The sequence below is a fragment of the Apteryx mantelli genome, chromosome 5 (genome assembly GCF_036417845.1).
Source record: "Apteryx mantelli isolate bAptMan1 chromosome 5, bAptMan1.hap1, whole genome shotgun sequence".
NCBI lineage: Eukaryota > Metazoa > Chordata > Aves > Apterygiformes > Apterygidae > Apteryx > Apteryx mantelli.
The window spans coordinates 58,369,651-58,388,228 of record NC_089982.1 but is presented as its reverse complement, the minus strand read 5'-3'; the positions used below and the strand labels follow the sequence as shown (position 1 = coordinate 58,388,228).

Below are 18,578 nucleotides of genomic sequence, written 5' to 3'. Positions count from 1 at the left end.
AGCGGAAGGTACCAAGAATATGGAGCCAAGCTCTTTATTGATGTGCACAGCAGGGAAACAAAAGACAACAGTCATACTCAAACAGGGAAGATTCTGACTGGATATAAAGAAAAAAAATTACTATAAGGATAATCAAGCATTGGAAAATGTTGTCCAGAGAAGCTGTGAAATCCCCATATTTGGGGGTTTTCAAGACCCAGCTGGACAAACCTGGAGCAAATTGGTCCGATTTCAGTGTTGACCTGCTTTTAGCAGGACACTGGACTAGAAACCACCCCCCTCGCTCCCAAGATACCTTCCAGCCTGAATGATTTTATGAAATTAATGAAGCAATAATTTTCCAGAAATTCCCTTTTAATTCTTCATAGAAAAAGGTACAAATATCTTTCATTGAAAACATCTGACCTCTCATGTTCAAGAAAGGTTCCAGAACATCGCTAGGGGCAGGGAGAGCTATGTTCCACAACAGTTCCTGAACACAGTAATCAAAAAGTACTACAAAACCTCAATGGTTAGGTTTGTATGTAATCCCCATTCTAATCACCATCCACACAAAATATGATCACCTCCCACTACTGTCCAATATCACATTAGCTCAAATGATAGCAGTCTAGTAACAAATCTAGAAGTCCTTATAACAATCTAAGGTGTCAGAAATTTTGTTCTGTAGCAATACATTACTACATACCCACATTTGTGTGGGGTTTTTTTGTTTTTTTGTAACTTGGGAAGCTTCTCTCATATAACTTTCATGACAAAAAGAAGATTATAATAATAAATCAAAAAAGTTATAATAATAAAAAGTTCAGACATTCCAGAATTAATGTATTTTATAATGTTAACCTTAAATTGCCCCCAAGCACTACAAAAATGTAATGATGCTACCTCTAATCAGAAAATTAAATACAGCTTTTCTAGTTTGGTTTCTTTCCTCGCTTAGCAGACTGACTTCCTTTGAGGAGGAGTCTGTAGACTGAAGGAGGCAATTCCAAGGTACGAATTCTAGAGAAACTAGGAGACATGTCCCGCATAATGCAGAATGTTAACACAACTTCTGCTGAATGCCTAGATGAGACAGCTCCTACAGACACCTACTCAAACATTGAAAACAGACTGTTCATAGGTACCTGCTAACTACACATTTTTCACCTTTTTGGAGTCTGGCTTTAAACTTTGAGCCCAAATATCAGAAGTACTCAGCTATAGTTTTGTACATATAAGGAGTACAATACACTATAGTACAAACCCTGAGAAATCAAGTTCTAAACATATCTAAGTAGGCAGTTTGCCTTGAATATTTTTGATCACCTTCCTCTATTTCTCATTTTATAAAATAAGGATATAAAACATCCTTCTTTAATGAGGGAGTATAAAAACAAAAAGGCATTAATGCCTGTGAAGCATGCAGAATTTAAAACAGTAAAGTGACTCCAACACAAAAACCCACAATAAGCAATATTTCTTTTCAGAACGAGGTTTGAATTTGGAGTCCTAATTCCACAATGTAAACACAAACACTACCAAATTAGAAAAGAAAGGTTGGGGGTGGGAAGAACACACACAATTTTTTCCCTACATCCTCAGCATGGCCACATTAAGAGTTCATTCAGCTCTACTCAAGGAGCAGAACCTTCTGAACAAGTCTAGAACAGGAAGGAGAAGCAGACAGTTAGGATGAGGGATATCCATTAATAAGTTACTGCATTAATAAGTTAGATGCAAGGCAAATGCACTGAAAACTGAGAAACAAAACAGCAATTCATTAAGCAAGAATTACAGTTCCATAAATTAAACAAGACAGAAGCTATATGGAAAAAAATTATATAATCATGTCACTGAAGACAATCAAATTACAGTGGCTGCCTTTGCAATCTTGATTCTTTTAAGGCAAGTATCTGTGCACAATGTGTCTTAGAAACAACCACTCTTTACTTAAGCTATCTGTCCTTTTAAACAATGACCACACATTAATAAAGTGTCTACTAAACAGAGTAATGCTCCCAGTTTTCTGAGAATGGTGTTCACATATGCTCATTGTATCTGGAGAACATAGCATTTTCCATGTACATCCCTAAAATGATAGGGAATCTCCACATCAAAAAAATTCGTTTTTTTCCTCTAATACTCACACTGATATAGGAACCTCACAGGGAGGGCACGGTAATGCAGTTTGAATAAAAGCTGGCTCAGATTGCTGTTCCCAAGGGCCTGCAGGCTGATACTGTGAGCAAAGTACAACACCAGTTGAGTAAAACACACAGCCGGAACCATCTGCTCAACTACAAATATCCATATCATCTAGAAAAATCTCAGTTTAAGAAATCCACTTTCCAGTAAGTAATTTCTTCTACTAATTGTAATATCACCAAAGAACTCCAGAATTACAATTTCATTTCTGATATGGCAAAGAATAGGAAAATGAAGGCCTATAGTCATATTGTTTAAATTAAGAAAAAAGCCAAGTAAAAAAAATAGCAAAATAATTCTAAGTATTTTCATAGAGGTAAAAATATTTTAATATATCATTTACTAAACAATTCAATGCATTCATGCATACATGCTTCATGTTTAAACATCCCAAATAATTTCTCACTTCTAACTAGTGCAAACTGATAGTTTAGATAATACTGAGTTAAAACTTATTCTTTACTTTTCTCTATGCTCAAAAACAACATGAAATTAAACATTAATAAAACCCTAGCCAACACCATCATTTCTTAAGTAATTACAACTGCTGAAAGTTTCATAGAATACATTGTACAAAACAGATTAGATTGCAACGCATCAACCAAACCATTTCATTTCTCAGTTTAGTATACACACATTTATGCTTGACTATTTATTTATTCTGAATTCCAGAAGCTTCCAACATAACATTAAATAATCGTTTCTCACTCTTCAGAACACAAACAACAAACCATTTCTCACTATATCCTTACCAAGCCAGTTTGCTTCACAAGTGCTTCATCATGGCAAGAAACAGGGCACAAATGACCACATGTTAATGTTTTCTGGCAGGACTGACGACAGGGAGGACACTGACCAAAGTGACAGTAGTGTTTCTCCTGAGTAGGGTGGTGACAGGTAGGTGGTCGACTGAAGTAAAATCCAAGAATGAATCAATATGGCAGCATGAAATACGAAGTTACAATCACTGGACAATTGTGCTCAAAATACAAAGAATTGAAAAGAACAAGCTATTTTTTTAAAATAGTAAGTTTAGTTTTCACCTCTAGCAATGGTTAATATTATCATAAAATTATGTATTAGCTCTAAATGAAATTAAAATCAAAGCTGGACTTGCACCTCAAACAGGTGTTTCACTCCAAACCCTACTGTGGGCTAATTAATCTTGCTACACCCCCACGAGAAACTATTCCCCCTTTAGCTTTTGCTAAACTAGTTTTCTAGCTAAACTGCCTCAGGGAGGTACTTCAAAAAAGTACCAGAGCTGACTTAAAGGACAGAGAGGGACTGCAGAATTAGAAGTGGTTCGTGGGACAGAACTGCCCCCTTGACAGCAGCAAGGATTATTGCTAACTCCATCTCCATAGTCAAGGATGGAGAAAACTCAGGGAAGTAATACCTATATCATATTAGAGAAATCATTTTTGTCTTTTAAACAGTTATATTTTACTACTTGCCTTAAGGACACCTAAACTCCACTAAAGAACTAGTAATCCACCCATTTTCTATACTGACCTGCACAGTTGTTTGCATTTGGGAGGCTTGGTGGTGCGCTCCCTGCCACAGGGCACTTTAATGACAGTTTTGCCACAGTTGCATTTCACATCTACAGTCTCTGGACATGGATAACAACTACCTAAAATAAATATATTAACAAGTGATCATCTGAATAAGCTACTGACTGTGAAAACAGTAACTAACATAATGCTGAATACGCAAAACATATGGTATAATTGATCTATTCTGTTTTGTCTAAATAACAAACTGTTACTTATTAATTTCTGTTTAGCTTCACCATTCTAAAATAGTAATAATAATAATCTTGACTGTGTTACAGTTGTGCAACTGGTATTCAAGCTAGAAACTGTTTCACCTACATATTTAAAAAAAGATAAGCCAGCTTCATTAAAACCCACTCTTTTGGATCACACAACACTTCAATATCATTGTATTTCAATCTTGAATATGTATGAAGACGTTACAATCTTTCATCAATTTTCAAAAGAAAAAAAAGACATGTTAGAAAACTGGTAAAACGCTATTTTGCAGATTTGTGTGATATTAGGGAAATGTTTATCTTATCTGTATAACTAATAACATGTCTTTTTTCAAATGGATCCTCCTCATTTTTGAAGTTATTCATGCTAGTAACCCGATATATTAAAAAATATATTAAGAACAGTAAAATACCTCTATTTTAATTTATAGCTCCCCATGCTATTTCTTCTTAGCCAGCTGCTAAGTTTTATTATTGAGTAATGAACAGTAAGTACATCTATTCTTTAAAAAAGAAAATTTAGACTTGGAATTTTGGCTTACTAATCATATTGCATTCTGAAACTTTAAAGAAACCTATGCGTTGAAAGCTTTACTGACAGTACGACTTTTTAAACAATTCTGACTTCTTAACAGGATCCAAGAGGCAAAACTTCAAGAATCAGATTGCTCAGTGACAAGAAAAAAGGATGGAAGTATACAATTTTATATTGCAAAGTAAATTAAATTGTAATATATTAAGCAGGAGAGATTAACAGCTATGTTTACAATATAAACTGAAGGTCTAAAGTTACGCTGCCCAGAGTGACAAAGATGCGTACAATTTACTTAAACGTCATATTAAGGAAGATAACTGTCTACCTTCTTAGAAGACAGAAGGACAGAGGTCATAGATTAGCCTGAAGTTAGGTTGAGAGCATACTCTTCTCAAATCAACAGCTATGATGTACTACAGTAGGAAGTACAAGATATTTCTGTCCCCGGCAACACATTCTAAACTTCAGCAAGCAAGATGAAATACTTAAGATACAAAGATACATAAATTCTTATCAAAACCAGATTAGATTAGGTCACCTTTTCTCAGGGACCACTGCTAAAGGCCAAGTACTTAGTATCAGCAACCTCTAATAATTCTGAGAACAGAAGGACCTTTGAAGGATCTGATTTGGCAGGTTCTTTTCTAGGAAGCATACTATTTCCTTTAAAATTAGTGGTCACAGAGGGCTGTTTGTTCAGTGCAAAGTAATCTGACCTGGTATTATATACACTGAAGACAAAATAATTAATTGGAACTTTAAGTAGCCACAAAAATTTGGGGAGTGGCGAGAGGAGATGAATGCATCAATATAAATACTCTGAGGTCAAAATCAGTGTCATCTTGTCTTCATGAGAAATATTTTCAAATATTTTAACAATAAGCTATTACAAAATTCATTTAATTACAATTTGCCAATGCACACAGAAGTCATCTTCTTTTCAAAATTTATCTGATACTACAGTTATTAGCTTCATTAGATATAACTTCTGGCAAAAGTTAAATATTGACAACTGTACTGTTTTGTTAAGTTACATACATATGTTTTTAAATGTATGTATTTTATGCTTACATTTTCAAAGTCTACTTTTGTTTATTTTATTATAGGCACTGCTTTATTATTTTTATATTGCTGTTAGTCACTGGAAATTACTAATGTCACTTTTAGCCAGGCTGTAAGATGTAACCACTATCAAATAAAAGCCAGTTATTAAATTTAAAAGTTTATCCTATTATGCAGTATTAGCTCCTTACAGATTTAAAAAAATTTTTTCAAACAAGAATTCTATTCTATGATTTAATTATGAAACACTGCAAACTAACACTGAAAAACAATGTTATCAGTTTTCTTCTGAGAGTACAAATATATGTATTCCTAGGATTTGTGCAGGGATGATGAAGAAAAGGGGCACAAATAATTAACAGAAAAATGAACCACTAGTTGTGGTGAGAGATTTAATGGAAGGTTATCTGTGACAACTACCATGTCCACCTGTCCTGTCCGCTAAGATACCTCTACCTCAACAGCAAGATCCTGTTAACAGCTTGTGAATCACTGCCTGAACTGTTGCAGTTTATAGTTCAGAATATTAAGGTAAATTACACAGCCTATTCAGCTGCCATTTCAGCAGGGCGGTAGCTTTTGGAGGGAAAATTCCTGAGAAAGTAACTTCTTCCATCATTCCAGCTTAATCCCCTACCAAGTGAATGCCAAAGCAACTGGCCATGATAAAAGCTACCAAGTGATTTTGATCATTTTCAGCTTCTTTCTTTTTTAACCAAGGTCACTGGTTGCTGCAGTAAACTCTTCCTGTTATCCTTTATATAGTCGATAACAAGTTTTATTTTCATTGTTACCTGTAAGATACCAACATATATTCAAGTTCCAACAACATTTTTCAGTTTATAAGCCCACTAGTATCACACATTGTATTTTAAGATTTTTAAAAGCCATCTCAGTTCAACCAGCACGGTCATTTCTGAACATATGTGAACATTTTTTATTATGTATATTGAACAAACAGAATTATTTAGGGAGAAGTCAAGCTACAGTTTAATTAAGCTGTTTGAAAGGGGGTGAAGCATTTTCAGTGGAATGATGCCAAGGAAAATTACCAGGTAAAAACTCTACTATGTCTGGTTTTTAATACAAAAGCCCTTAGGCTCTAACCAGCACTTTAGAAATCCTTCAAATACCCTGTCCCCTGCAAAAACCCACATCCAGACGAAGAGACTTCATTAAGCACCGCAGGGTCATACAGGCACCAAGCCTGGCAAAAATAAAAACATTCATCCACACCCCAACAATATTCTGTCACTACTGGGAACTTTCTATCTACTCTTACCTCTGTGGCAGCCAGAAGGACATTTATGATTTCTGCAGCCTAGAGTCCGCCCACAGACTTGATCACAAGGCGGACAGTTTCCAGAACAGCACTATTAAAAAATAAATAAATAATAATAATCTATATAACTGAAAATGTAGACATTTCTGGTATAAGTTGGTATATAGGAATAGGGCTTTTTTTCCTGTCCTATTTGCCCAGAAGAATTTTTACTGCCACACTAATCAAAAGTAAGAAGACTGAGAGAAACAGTAAGTTTGCATGACTCATTTTCTTTCACGGTAACAAAACAAAACAAAAAAGCTACTTTCATCTACTTGGTTTATCAGTTTAGCAGTAAATCACCTATTAAGGTCTACATCTGAAGCCCAAGATTGTCTACGCTTGTTTAATTTCATTTTGAGGATCTTGGGTAGCATCTACGGAGGCATTTTTTCCTCAGTTTAAGTTTATTTTTATAGACAAGCTCTACTGCATCTATCAATATGTCAGTTGCATACTCTGAATACAATCGGCAGCAGCAATCACTCTGCGATCCTGAATGCTATTATAGCAATAGTTACATTCAATATCTTTCACCTCTATATTTACTAGACATTTTTGAGGGTTAACAGCAATTCTGCACCCTATTTTTGCTTATATACTAGACTTCTGCCACAAGTACATTATTTCTAAATATTTAAATTTTTTCCTAATGAGATTAAAATAACTATTAGTTACATATATAAGGACCCTTGCTCCCATAATTTAAGTTTTAACATTCTTGTTTTGTTCACTAAGCAGTTACCTCATTTCACTTCATGAAAGGACAAAACTACAACAATCTTTAGGTGGGCCGTCACACATGAAATTCACACTGAGAGTCAAGAGCTATCCTGCCTAGAAAGCAGCTGCCTGAAACTTCAGTGACCTGCAAAATTCACCAGCACTTTCTTTTTTTTTTTTTTTTTTTCTTTTTTTTGGGGGGGGGGGGTGGGGGAAGGGAGCAAGAAGGAAGGAATGGCAGAGAGGCTAGAAGATGAAAAAAATGCAGAAAAACACATTCAAAACATCTGGCCAAGAAGACAGAGTACCAAGTCAACAAAATACTTCTTGCAAAGCTTCAAGTATCAAGGCCTTTGAACAGACATTCAAAGTATTTCCAAATGGGGAAAAAATATATATATTCTGAAGGAACAACTATTAACATCTAAGTCTATCAACATAGTAAGGGCAGCCTGCATACTTTAGGGTTCTTTCTCCATTTCCCCATTGAATTTATCACAGGCAACATCATTTAGCTTTATAAAATCAAAAGAAACTTAAAAATATAGAACATATTGTCTTCTTGAATCAAAAAATTGAAAAGACAGTTGAGAGATATTAACCTTCCCTTTCATTTCAAAGGAGAAGGCAAACAAAACTCACATTCCTAATTTGTCAGGCCACCACTGTTCACAGTGACGGATATCAGGGAATGCGGTGGATTGTGTGTTGCCCAAGTCAAGAGTATGTACATTACAAAGTTATGAAAGATGTTCAGCTCTTCCTACAAAGTATGGGAACAAATGGATTTAACTACTGCAGAATGAATAAAGCATCAGTAACTACTCAAGTACCTGAAAGCAAAATTGCCTTCTGGAGCTGTAAAGTTATCAAAATCCTCTTCTGTTTTTTAGGCCTTTTCAAAAGCTTTTCAAGTTTCTCTTGGTAAGTTACATGTTCAAAAAATTCTGGTACATTGCAAACTAATTAAAAGGACATTGAAGACAAACTTCTTCTATATGATAATATGAAGGAGAACTACAGATTGATAGAGAAGAACAATATTCAGAGCCTTATATAAAGAGCCTTTTATTATATAAAAAATACATTTGAAACAGATCACCTCTAGACACTTACCTTTCTCTTACATTGGTGCTTTTGGCAATCACGAATTTTAGTACACTTTGTCTCACACAGGTATGGCTTATGACACGGCATGCGTTTAGTGTGCTTTCCACAACGACACTGTTTTTCAACTTCCTGGGCAGCAAGATAGGGAAAGAAAAGCAGGGTATTTTAAAAACAAAAAAATGCATGTGTGCAACAGGAGTGAAAAAACACTGTTCTACTACCAGCTGGAAAGAAAACTTTATCGGATGGGAACATTACAATGCTCCAGCACAACAGGTAATACATACACAGCTTCATGCTCTGAGCAGATTATCTTTCTGTGTTTTGTCTCCAAATTGTATATGGAGAGACATTTGGGGTACATCTACATGAACATCTGATGCAGTTGAAAGAGAAGCCCAAAGTTTTGATTTACTGTATCCACAATGCCCATTTAGGAGTCATGAAGCTCATGCTGGCTGCCCAGCCTAGGCATGCACCATGTATGCACAGAGCAGTCACTACTGGAGAAACTTGGGTCGACATTACAAGCAGTGCACTCCAGATGACACCTCACTGCATAATTCCAGCCTTGGTCCCACCAGGTGAGAAAACACATCAAGGAAAACACTCAAGTGGGTACTGCAAGATCCCAAGTGTAAATGCAAGATAAGTTCATACAAAAAAAGAATCCCTCTTGCACAGTAAATTGATAATGTAGATTCATCCATCATGTATCCATATTATTTAAGAAGTAGGAGAACAGGTTTATCTGACCTTCATTCCACCTATCACATGCTAACTACTTCCACAATAGACTTTGCAGCCAAGACTGGTCCCCAAAAGACAGTTGATAGCTGACAGAGCAGCAGCTTTACAGGCTAGACCATAGAAGCTCCATATACATTCAGGGTAGAGAAAAAAAAAAATTCTTACTAGCAAGCAAATAATGTTATGTTACAGCATCTTCCATTTCAATAATGGAGAAATGGCATGATAAGAGAGCAAATGCAATGAAGCTAGAAGACTTGGGAGAAGTTTAAAATATGTCTTAAAAAATGCTAAAAAAAAAATACAAACAAAAAAAAAAACACCACACAACACACACACACACACACACACCACTCATTCCTGCTTCAATAACTGGCAACTGCCATGGAGCTATCCAAGACACCTTTTAAATCTGTACAACTATTAATTTGATTTAGGGAAACAGACTGCTTTTTCTGAACAGAAGGTTGTAGTCTTTGTGAGATATGACTTCATCTTCTCAGCAGTATACTGTTCCAATCGTAACATTTCAAAATCATAACAAAATGTGAATATGCTACAGTAAGACTAACCTGTCTGCATATTTCACAGGGACCTCGATGACAGCGCTGTGAACATTTATGGATGCCACATTCTAGAACTTTGTCACAACTATCACCACAGTTAGGCACATCTTCCGTGCAAGGCAATGTAAATTCTAGATAAAAGAGAAAGAAGTACAAGCAAAATTGGTGGGTGGGGGGAAGGGGGGGGGAAGAGAGAGAGAGAGAGAGAGAGAGAGAGAGAGAGAGAGAGAGAGAGAGAGAGAGAGAAGCTCCATTAACACAACATGATTTTGAATACCCTGATTCTCTCTCATTTTTGAAAAGCTTCTCTAGATTTATTCAATTATCCACATAGCCAATTAAATCTCTGTTTCTAAGTAAGCCTTTAAAAGAATTAAGCGAAAGAGTTTATGAGCTTTCACAGTTCACTGTTTGCAAGAATTTCTTATGCACCCTGCACTGCAGAACTAACTGTAACTACTGACAGCCCAATGCTGCATTTTTTTTTTCATTATTTTTATAAGCCTTGCCACAAACAGGCATTTTCCAATGGGGTTGGGGGGGAGGAGACTTACTTGATTTTTCACATGGACAGGACCTTTTTCCAGAACGAGGACAGTCTCCACAGGGACCAGCATGACAAACTTGTTCACATGTATGATTACCACAAGGCAAAGTTCTCCCACACACCTGAAAAACTCAGAAAACTCCAAGTGAACACAACATAAAATAACAAACCAAGACAAAGTAAACCAAGAGGGAAAAGCTAGAGATGGAAGATGTCTAGATGGGATTAAACTTTTTTCTGAGCAATGAAAAGTTAATTGGAACAATTTTATAAACAAATGGTACATTTGCAGAGTCTGCCAACACAAAAAAAATCCCACCACTCCTCCCCCCACTTTATGAATTTTTACAGTTCATCAGTCTATAGTTTTGGTCCTAAGAATGAGCTACAAATACATTTCAAAGAATGAATCAGAAAGCTTTCATTCTGTTAACAATCGCTAGAAGTAAATAAGCATGAAACTCTTATCTACAAAGCTGTTGTTTCATACTTATTTTTGAAAATGACAGCTGAAATTTCAACCTGAAGTACAAAGTAAAGAGAATACACAAGGTCAAATTCACTGTCCTAAGCTAGCACAATTTCAAAACAGTGAAAAGTTAACTATTGTCAGAAATTAATTAGGCCCCCAAGTAGATCCTTCCTCAAATATTACTGCCTATATTTTTATTTGCACTTTTAAGCTTAAAAATAAAATTGTTTTCTGTTTTTCGATCCCCAACACACTAAACAATCAAATTTTCTAAGATGAGAAATAAGCTAAGTGCACCCTCATGCAACTTACCTGATCACACTGCCACCAAGGACTTGCACAAAGTCTTTCTGCTGTTTGTCTTCCACAGATGCACTGTTGTTTACTGACTTGTGGACAAGGCTTACAATTTCCTAAAGGTAATTGTGAAGTGACATTGAGGAACAGGAGTTAGAATTTTGGTTTTTTTAATATAACTTGGAAAAGAGCAAAGCGTGTTTAACAAATCAAGACAACTAGTCCTCTGAAATTTCAGAAGGCAGGTCTACCTGAGTGACAAGGATTCTCACAGGTGTGCTGTCCACATGGCAATGTTCGTCCACATGGCAGATGACATGACCATTCCTTGGCACTGCACCTTCGGGGCACTGGCTTAGCTTTCTTACAGTAACACGTTGTTGTGACCATCTTCGGGCAAGGTGGACAAGGTCCTAAGTACATGAAAAAGAACATCTCATCGTCGGCTATTTAACAAAATGCAGCTTTAATTGATATTTGTTTTATTCTGAGAATTCCAAATCCAGATAACAGATTTTAAGAAAGACTATCACAACCACATAAATGCATGTAATATAATCAAGAGATACAACAGATTTACCTGGATGACAAAGCAGCAAACATTTATGCCCACAAGAAGGTTTGAATTCCCTCTCACATACTTGACCACAGGAGTGAGGTACCAGCCATGGGTCCAGTGCTGGATCCTCCACTTTTCCACAGTAACAGTAATACCTAGTAGGAGTTTCAGACCGTTTGTATTCAAACCTACATTTTGGACTAAAACACAAGAAAGGGGCAGGAGAAGTGAAAGTTATCATCATTTCAGTTTGCCAAGACTATTACCAGGCTACTGATGAACTTTTTTTTGTTTTTACAGCTAGAGTAGCCAGTAACAATGCATTTATAATATACATAGGTCTTGCTATATATCAGGTTTTACAACAGATACTCATTAGAATGCCTAAGGAATTGTCCTATCACTGCAATCTTTCTTCCCTCTCTAAGAATATATACAAAGACATTTAGCATTTAGCAAGCACCTGTAACAATTTTTACATCAAATAATACCAAAGGAGCTTATGGAACAATGAGTTAACCTTCTCAAACAGAATCAATAAAAACAAGATAAGAAGTTTTTTTTACCAGTAGAGATTTCTAAGCTACATAAAACAAGATTTAGTGATGCTATTAAAACTATACATAATAATTAAAAATTTATCTGAAAGTCTCATTATACCAGTTGAGCATCTTAGCTATTATATTTCTCATGCATTAAACACCAATGTGAATTATAATACATGTACATTTCTTTGTAAGCCTTGAGACTGTCAGATATAAAAACAATACATTATTCTAAAGGTAGACAGGCACCAAAGATCTGGAGCTTGTTGGTGCTATGGGCCCTCAGCATTTTCAGATGCAAGCCATGAATGAGGGAGGCAACAAAGCAGCTCCCATCTCTGTCACCCCAGTGTAACCAGGCACGGAGCTCATCTTCAATGAGGCGCAGAGACTTTAAGACGTATGCGCTCATTTCTGTCAAATAAAATGTCAATTTCACCATATAACACACATTATAGGCCACAAGGCATTTCTATGAAGTGATTAAAAGAAAACTTCATCATGTGCTCAAATGTTAAAGTGTCATTTGCCTTGAAATTCTATATATATTTAAACATTCTGTTTAAAAACAAAACTAGTTTGTAGTTGAACAGGCACTGTCAACTTGTACAAAACTTGAGACACTGCCTGTCAACAATTTTTCATCACATTTCCTAAGCAAACCTGCATGCCTGAGATCCTGTAACGCCAGAGATTCTGAAACCATGAGGTACTTTCAAACAAGTTTGCTAGAAGGTTAGGTGTCTCAAAGATATCGCTAGACTTTCCTACGTAAAAGTCAGTGCGCAGATATAGGACAGAATGACTCGTGCACAACCTTGACCTTTCTGGAACTTTCAAATTCAAACCTACTAAAAAAGCAAGGTTCATTGCTCTGGCAGTCATAATACTATCTTTTCTTCATACAATCTCACACAAAACTAAGACTGGCCATCACCCTTGCCTTATACAGAGACTAGAGATCTCTGAACCTTACTATTTTGGAACTGATTTTCTTTTACTGCACACATTGGTGCCGATTTTAAAGTTGTCATGCAAATACTTAAAACTATTTAAAATTAAATATTAGAAGTTGGAACACATAGTAAATAAGTTACTACTTTCACAAGTTAAAACAAAATCAGCAGCTTTTTAATACCACTGTTAAATGAATTATGTTAGTGAAAGTTTCAAATTAATTTAAAAAAATCAATAGAAAATTAAGTCTTCTAAATTTATTTTTACAGTTTTTCATTTACAGGTACTGTTCCTTTCCAAAATAACTCCAGTTCACATGCTTTCCACAACAAAAGCCTCTTAGTAAATGTACCATGAAGGGCTCACCATGGCCATGGATAATCTTTCTTTCCAAAATCATCATCGGTCAAAGGAGAAGAAACAAGGAAAAGGCTGTCCCTGGCCCACTTCTGGATACATGGCAGGTGAAATATACAAAAGCATCCACAACAGCTCCAGACCTAAAAATCAGATATAAGTACCGATTGCTTTATATTAGGTTTCTTCCTCTTTCCATTGATGAAAATCAGTATTATCTAAAGAAATACAAACTTGCTATTTTTCCATTTAAAAAAGGGTTTCCAAATATAAACTGTATTTCTTGTTATGTCAGATTAATACAGTTTTATTGTGACAGATTCATCCTTTGGTAATCTTTTCTTCTTACTGCTGAAAATTTTCACTGTAGCTTAAAAATCTTCATATTACCATAGAAATGTTGGTTTGAACACATCTCTGGAGGTCATCTAGTCCAACCTCCTGCCTGAAGTGGGACTACTGCCAACTTAGCTCAGGCCGGCTAGACAAAGCTGTGGCCAAGTTTGGAAAACCTGAAGGCTGGCGACTCCACAAGTGTTCTGGGCAACCTGCTGCAGTGTCACAGTACCCTCCTAGTATCCAATCTGCACCTCCCAAGCCTCAGTTTGTGTCACTGCCCCTTGTTACACCACGTGTTATTGCAGAGAAGAGTTTGGCTTCGCTGTCTTCACAACTCCCCTTCAGGTAATCATAGGCTGTATCAGATTGTTCCCTTAAGAGTTACATACAATGCTAGTAAGAAATTTAAGTAGAAGTGTGTCTTTCAACATACAATCTACTGTTCAAAGAGCAAGAGAGGTATAAAACTGAACAGAACTAAAAGCAAATGTGTTTAAGAGATAATTAACTTTGCCAGTGTTCTGTTTCCAACACTAAACCTTTATGTTCTTGTTCTCAGTGTAGTGCTCTGCCAGTTCTGGAGTGAAATCACAATACTTTGTTCAGGATATCACCTGTTGCTGAAAAGCAATTTAAATATCATAAATGCAGTTTTATGACTTTGTTACAGTCATTCTAAGCTGACAACCTTTTAGACATCAGTATGTAGAAAGTACCAATTTGATAAGTGAAATGCAGCAGAAAATTTAAGGTTGAACTTTTTTTTTTTTAAATGATATCACATATGACATTATTATAACATTATACTATGAAAACAAGAAGGAGATTTTTTCTGTTTACTTACAGAGTAAAATTAATGACATAAGTTTCTAGAAGTTTGGTATCTAGCTTCCCAAAACTAAAGCTGAACAGGAGACATTAAGTAAATAAATATACTTGACTGAAACATTCAGGATAACTAACAAATCACTGAGTTATAAAAGACAACTTCAAAGTTTCCAAATCATCTCACTTCTGCTGAGAAATGAGATTAACTGTATCAAGAGACAGAAAACTTTAAAAATCAAACCATATTTTTCAAGGTCTGAAAATTATCGATGAAATATATTAAGAACTCAAAACATGCTGCATTTTGTTTTCTTGAAAAAGTTAATGACCATAGCTTCATTGAACACATGTAGTATTTATCCAGCATAAGAAGTTAAAGCTTTTCTGCACTTTTTTTTTTTTTAAATGCTAAACACACAGTGGTAGACATGGGCCTCCTTAGCCCATTGCTTTTATATGGATCAAATAACTATAACAGAAACAGCTCTGGGCCTCTCAAAGAGAAAGAGAAGTTACTGCATTAACACTGAGAAAGATTTGTCCTGAAATCTCTCCCATGAAAAATGTAGCTACATTCTCAGACGCTCAGACAAAACTGTGTCTCCCAACCTCCTCTTTTCCCTTAGCAGCATCTGTAACGATGAAGTTTATTTTAGTTTCCCTACTATAAGTTTAATAATATTTTCTCATTTTCTAATATTTCCTCCTCTGGTGATTACTACAACACAGTTCCAATGCTTAATAAATACACCATCGCTAGCACTGGACTTCCTACACTACTTTTTTTGTCTACTACTCTCTAAAACTTAAAAATAACATGTTTGTGATCATAATATGCAACAGTTAAGAACTGCATATTCTGACTTCAAGTTATGTATATGTAAGCACTATTACTATAGAAATAAGTGTTTGAGAAATCCAGAACAGCTGAATGTAGCTTTTAGTACTCTATCATTTTAAAGCTGCCAGTTCCAAGAATCACTTTTAATATAGTTAATTAAAAGTTACCCAGCCAGTTATATTTGCTTCAGAATTATTAATATGCACAGTATCTTAAAGACTATTGTAAAATACTTACAGCTTGGTTCCTTTTAACTGAGGCAATGCAGATCAGACATGTCATAGCCCCAGACTGAAAAGCCTCATTCATGTATTGTCTTGTACGTTCCAGTTCGCTTGCATCTCCATCTTTAATGTATAAATATTTTCAAAGCAATCAGTAATGTTTGATGTGCTATTCTGTACATGTTGAGACTGGCATAAAAGTATATTTTTTTCTGGACGAAGGCCAGTGATATATTATTACAAAATGACATTATTAAAAGTACTTAAGACAGTTTCAAATCTATACATTGATTCTACAGAAAAAGGCAAGAAATACAGCTAGCATGCACTGTTGGGAATGAATATTTTTAGTATAAGAGAATACAAACAACAGAGTAAGATTCTTTCCCTCCAATTATTAAAAACTCTAATATGTAGCCAGTAATGCAACCTGGTTTACACTGTTATACACCAATAAAAGCCAATATATGAAAACACTTTACCAGTTTGATTGGTGTAAATGGTAAATGTTTTGGCCAAAATTTTTCCCTGTTTTCCTTCAGCATCTTCATCATCATCTTCAGATGAGGAACTAAATTGGTCTTCAACTAGCTTTTTTGCTGCAGCCTGATTAGCCTTCTTAATTTCATCAAATTTTCTCTGTGAAGATAATTCTGTTTAAAAGAACAGATTAATGATGACTAATATTATGATAGTTAACCATAACATCATATTCAGTTCTGCATGCTTTCAACAATCCTTTTCTTTCTTGCTGATCTGAAGTTTTTAAGTGCAGTATTTTGTTACATTTCCAATACCACATAAGAAAATAAGTTGCATTTTCTTCTTTATTGTTCACTATCCATAAAATTCACAACAGGAAGTATTATCTCTCAGTTACTTTTGAAGAATCCAACCAGACATACTAAAGTATATTGATTTATAATGCTGTTTTACTGAAAGGATACTGAAAGAAAATTTTTTTGTCTCATGCTGTGAAAAAGTTTCACAGGCAATTCTTGGTAACAGTGACTGTGATAATCTGCTGGAACCCTACAGGAATCTCTATCAACATCTGTTTGGGTTTGGGGGTTTTTTTGTTGTTTTTTTTAAGTTATGACTTTTATTGATCTGCCTCCACCCAACAAGTCTCCATTGCAACAGTGGGTTCATGCTGTCTCTATGCCTGATGACATTGAAAGTGGCAAGGTTCTTTAACAGACAGTTTCTTAAGTTATTGTACATGAAAGAGAGGAAGTGTGTCACTTAGAAAAATGATACATCTTAGGAGTTCATTAACAAACCACAGTGCCTTTAAGACAACGTATCACAGACCTGTAAAAGTCATCAACAGATCACAGCTCTTAATTTAACTCCTAATTTTCCATATTAGACTATTACACACAATATATATGTACTAGGGTTTGGTCAAGTTTAATTTTAAATTCTTCCTTAAGAAACTATGCTGCCACTTAAGAATTTGGCACTTTTCTACCTACCAAGTATCTCATAAGTTTTGCCTTATATCCACAACAACCTTTGCACGTTAGAAAAGACAAGCCTTTCCCAAACAGGTACTCTAGTCCGCGTGCCAGATTTTCCCAACATTTGCTCCCAGTGGGCAGCACTGGCCCTCGGGAGCATTTCCGAGCGTGCTGAAGGAACAGCCGCACCGCGCACCGGCCGCTGCTCGGGACTGATTCTGGCGCTCAGAGGGAGCCGACTGCGCTCCCCGAGGAGCATACACGTACACCCCACCCGGGGGGCTCAGACATACACAGAGACCGTATTTTTGCCTGAGGTTTCGCGAAGGGCAGAAACCCCCCGGACCAGCGGAAGCACACGGGCGGGGCGGCCCGCAGGCGCGCTGCCCGCGCCGTCGGGCCGCGGGGCGCTCCCGGCTGCCCGCACCGCCCGCCCGCGGCGCTCCCCCGGCCCCGCCGCGGCCTCCGCGTCGCCCCGCCGCGGCAGGGAAGGGAAGGGAAGGCCCAGCGGGGCAGCGGGGGCTGCGCCGCCTCGCCTCGCCGCGCCGCCCGAGCGCCCCCACCACGGGGGGAGGGCCGCAGCCGGCCCTGGCGGGGGCCCCGGAGCCAGACCCGCACCGGCTGCCCCGCGCGGGCCCGGGCTCCGCGCCCCCGCCGGGGCAGGGGGACACGGCACTCACCGCTCGCCCCCTCGCAGCTGCTCCCCGCGGCCGAAGCGCAGGCGCCGCCGCGGGCCCTGGGGGCTGGCGGCCGCGCGGCCGCCCCGCCGCGGGCGGCGACCCCGTCCCCCGGCCGGGCGCGGCCCCTGCCCCGGCCGGCCTGGCGCCAGGCCGCCTCCATCGCTCCGCCAGGTGGGACAAGGACGGCGGCGCGGGCTGGGCCCCGCCACACCCCCGCCTGGCGCCGTCCGGAAGTGGCCGCCAGCGCCCGCCAAAGCGGACGAGGACGGCGGCAGCGCTCGCCAGCGGTGGGCTCCTCGTTCCCGGGACTACAACTCCCAGCAGCCCCCGCGCGCAGGGAGGCCGAGAAGTACGGGGACGGGGCGGAAGTTGCCGCTCAGGAGACTACAGCGCCCAGAATGCACCGGAGTGGCGGTGGGGCGCATGCGCAGGGGA

The 18,578-nt window shown here is 37.7% G+C and overlaps 1 protein-coding gene across 1 annotated transcript in view; it reads right to left on the bottom strand.

Moving 5' to 3' along the window:
- The window catches only part of NFXL1 (nuclear transcription factor, X-box binding like 1), a 53,414-nt gene extending 35,111 nt beyond the window's left edge, over nucleotides 1-18,303 (bottom strand). Inside the window, exons 1-14 of the mRNA XM_067298090.1 lie at nucleotides 18,144-18,303; nucleotides 16,483-16,653; nucleotides 16,014-16,123; nucleotides 13,778-13,911; nucleotides 11,931-12,109; nucleotides 11,602-11,763; nucleotides 11,366-11,466; nucleotides 10,589-10,703; nucleotides 10,041-10,165; nucleotides 8,725-8,847; nucleotides 6,844-6,934; nucleotides 3,703-3,823; nucleotides 2,940-3,096; nucleotides 2,130-2,221 (exon numbers count right to left, since the gene is read on the bottom strand). Of these exons, the coding sequence (XP_067154191.1) occupies nucleotides 2,130-2,221; nucleotides 2,940-3,096; nucleotides 3,703-3,823; nucleotides 6,844-6,934; nucleotides 8,725-8,847; nucleotides 10,041-10,165; nucleotides 10,589-10,703; nucleotides 11,366-11,466; nucleotides 11,602-11,763; nucleotides 11,931-12,109; nucleotides 13,778-13,911; nucleotides 16,014-16,123; nucleotides 16,483-16,653; nucleotides 18,144-18,303 (1,841 nt within the window). The remainder of the gene's footprint in view (nucleotides 1-2,129; nucleotides 2,222-2,939; nucleotides 3,097-3,702; nucleotides 3,824-6,843; nucleotides 6,935-8,724; nucleotides 8,848-10,040; nucleotides 10,166-10,588; nucleotides 10,704-11,365; nucleotides 11,467-11,601; nucleotides 11,764-11,930; nucleotides 12,110-13,777; nucleotides 13,912-16,013; nucleotides 16,124-16,482; nucleotides 16,654-18,143) is intronic.
- Nucleotides 18,304-18,578: the final 275 nt, after the last annotated feature.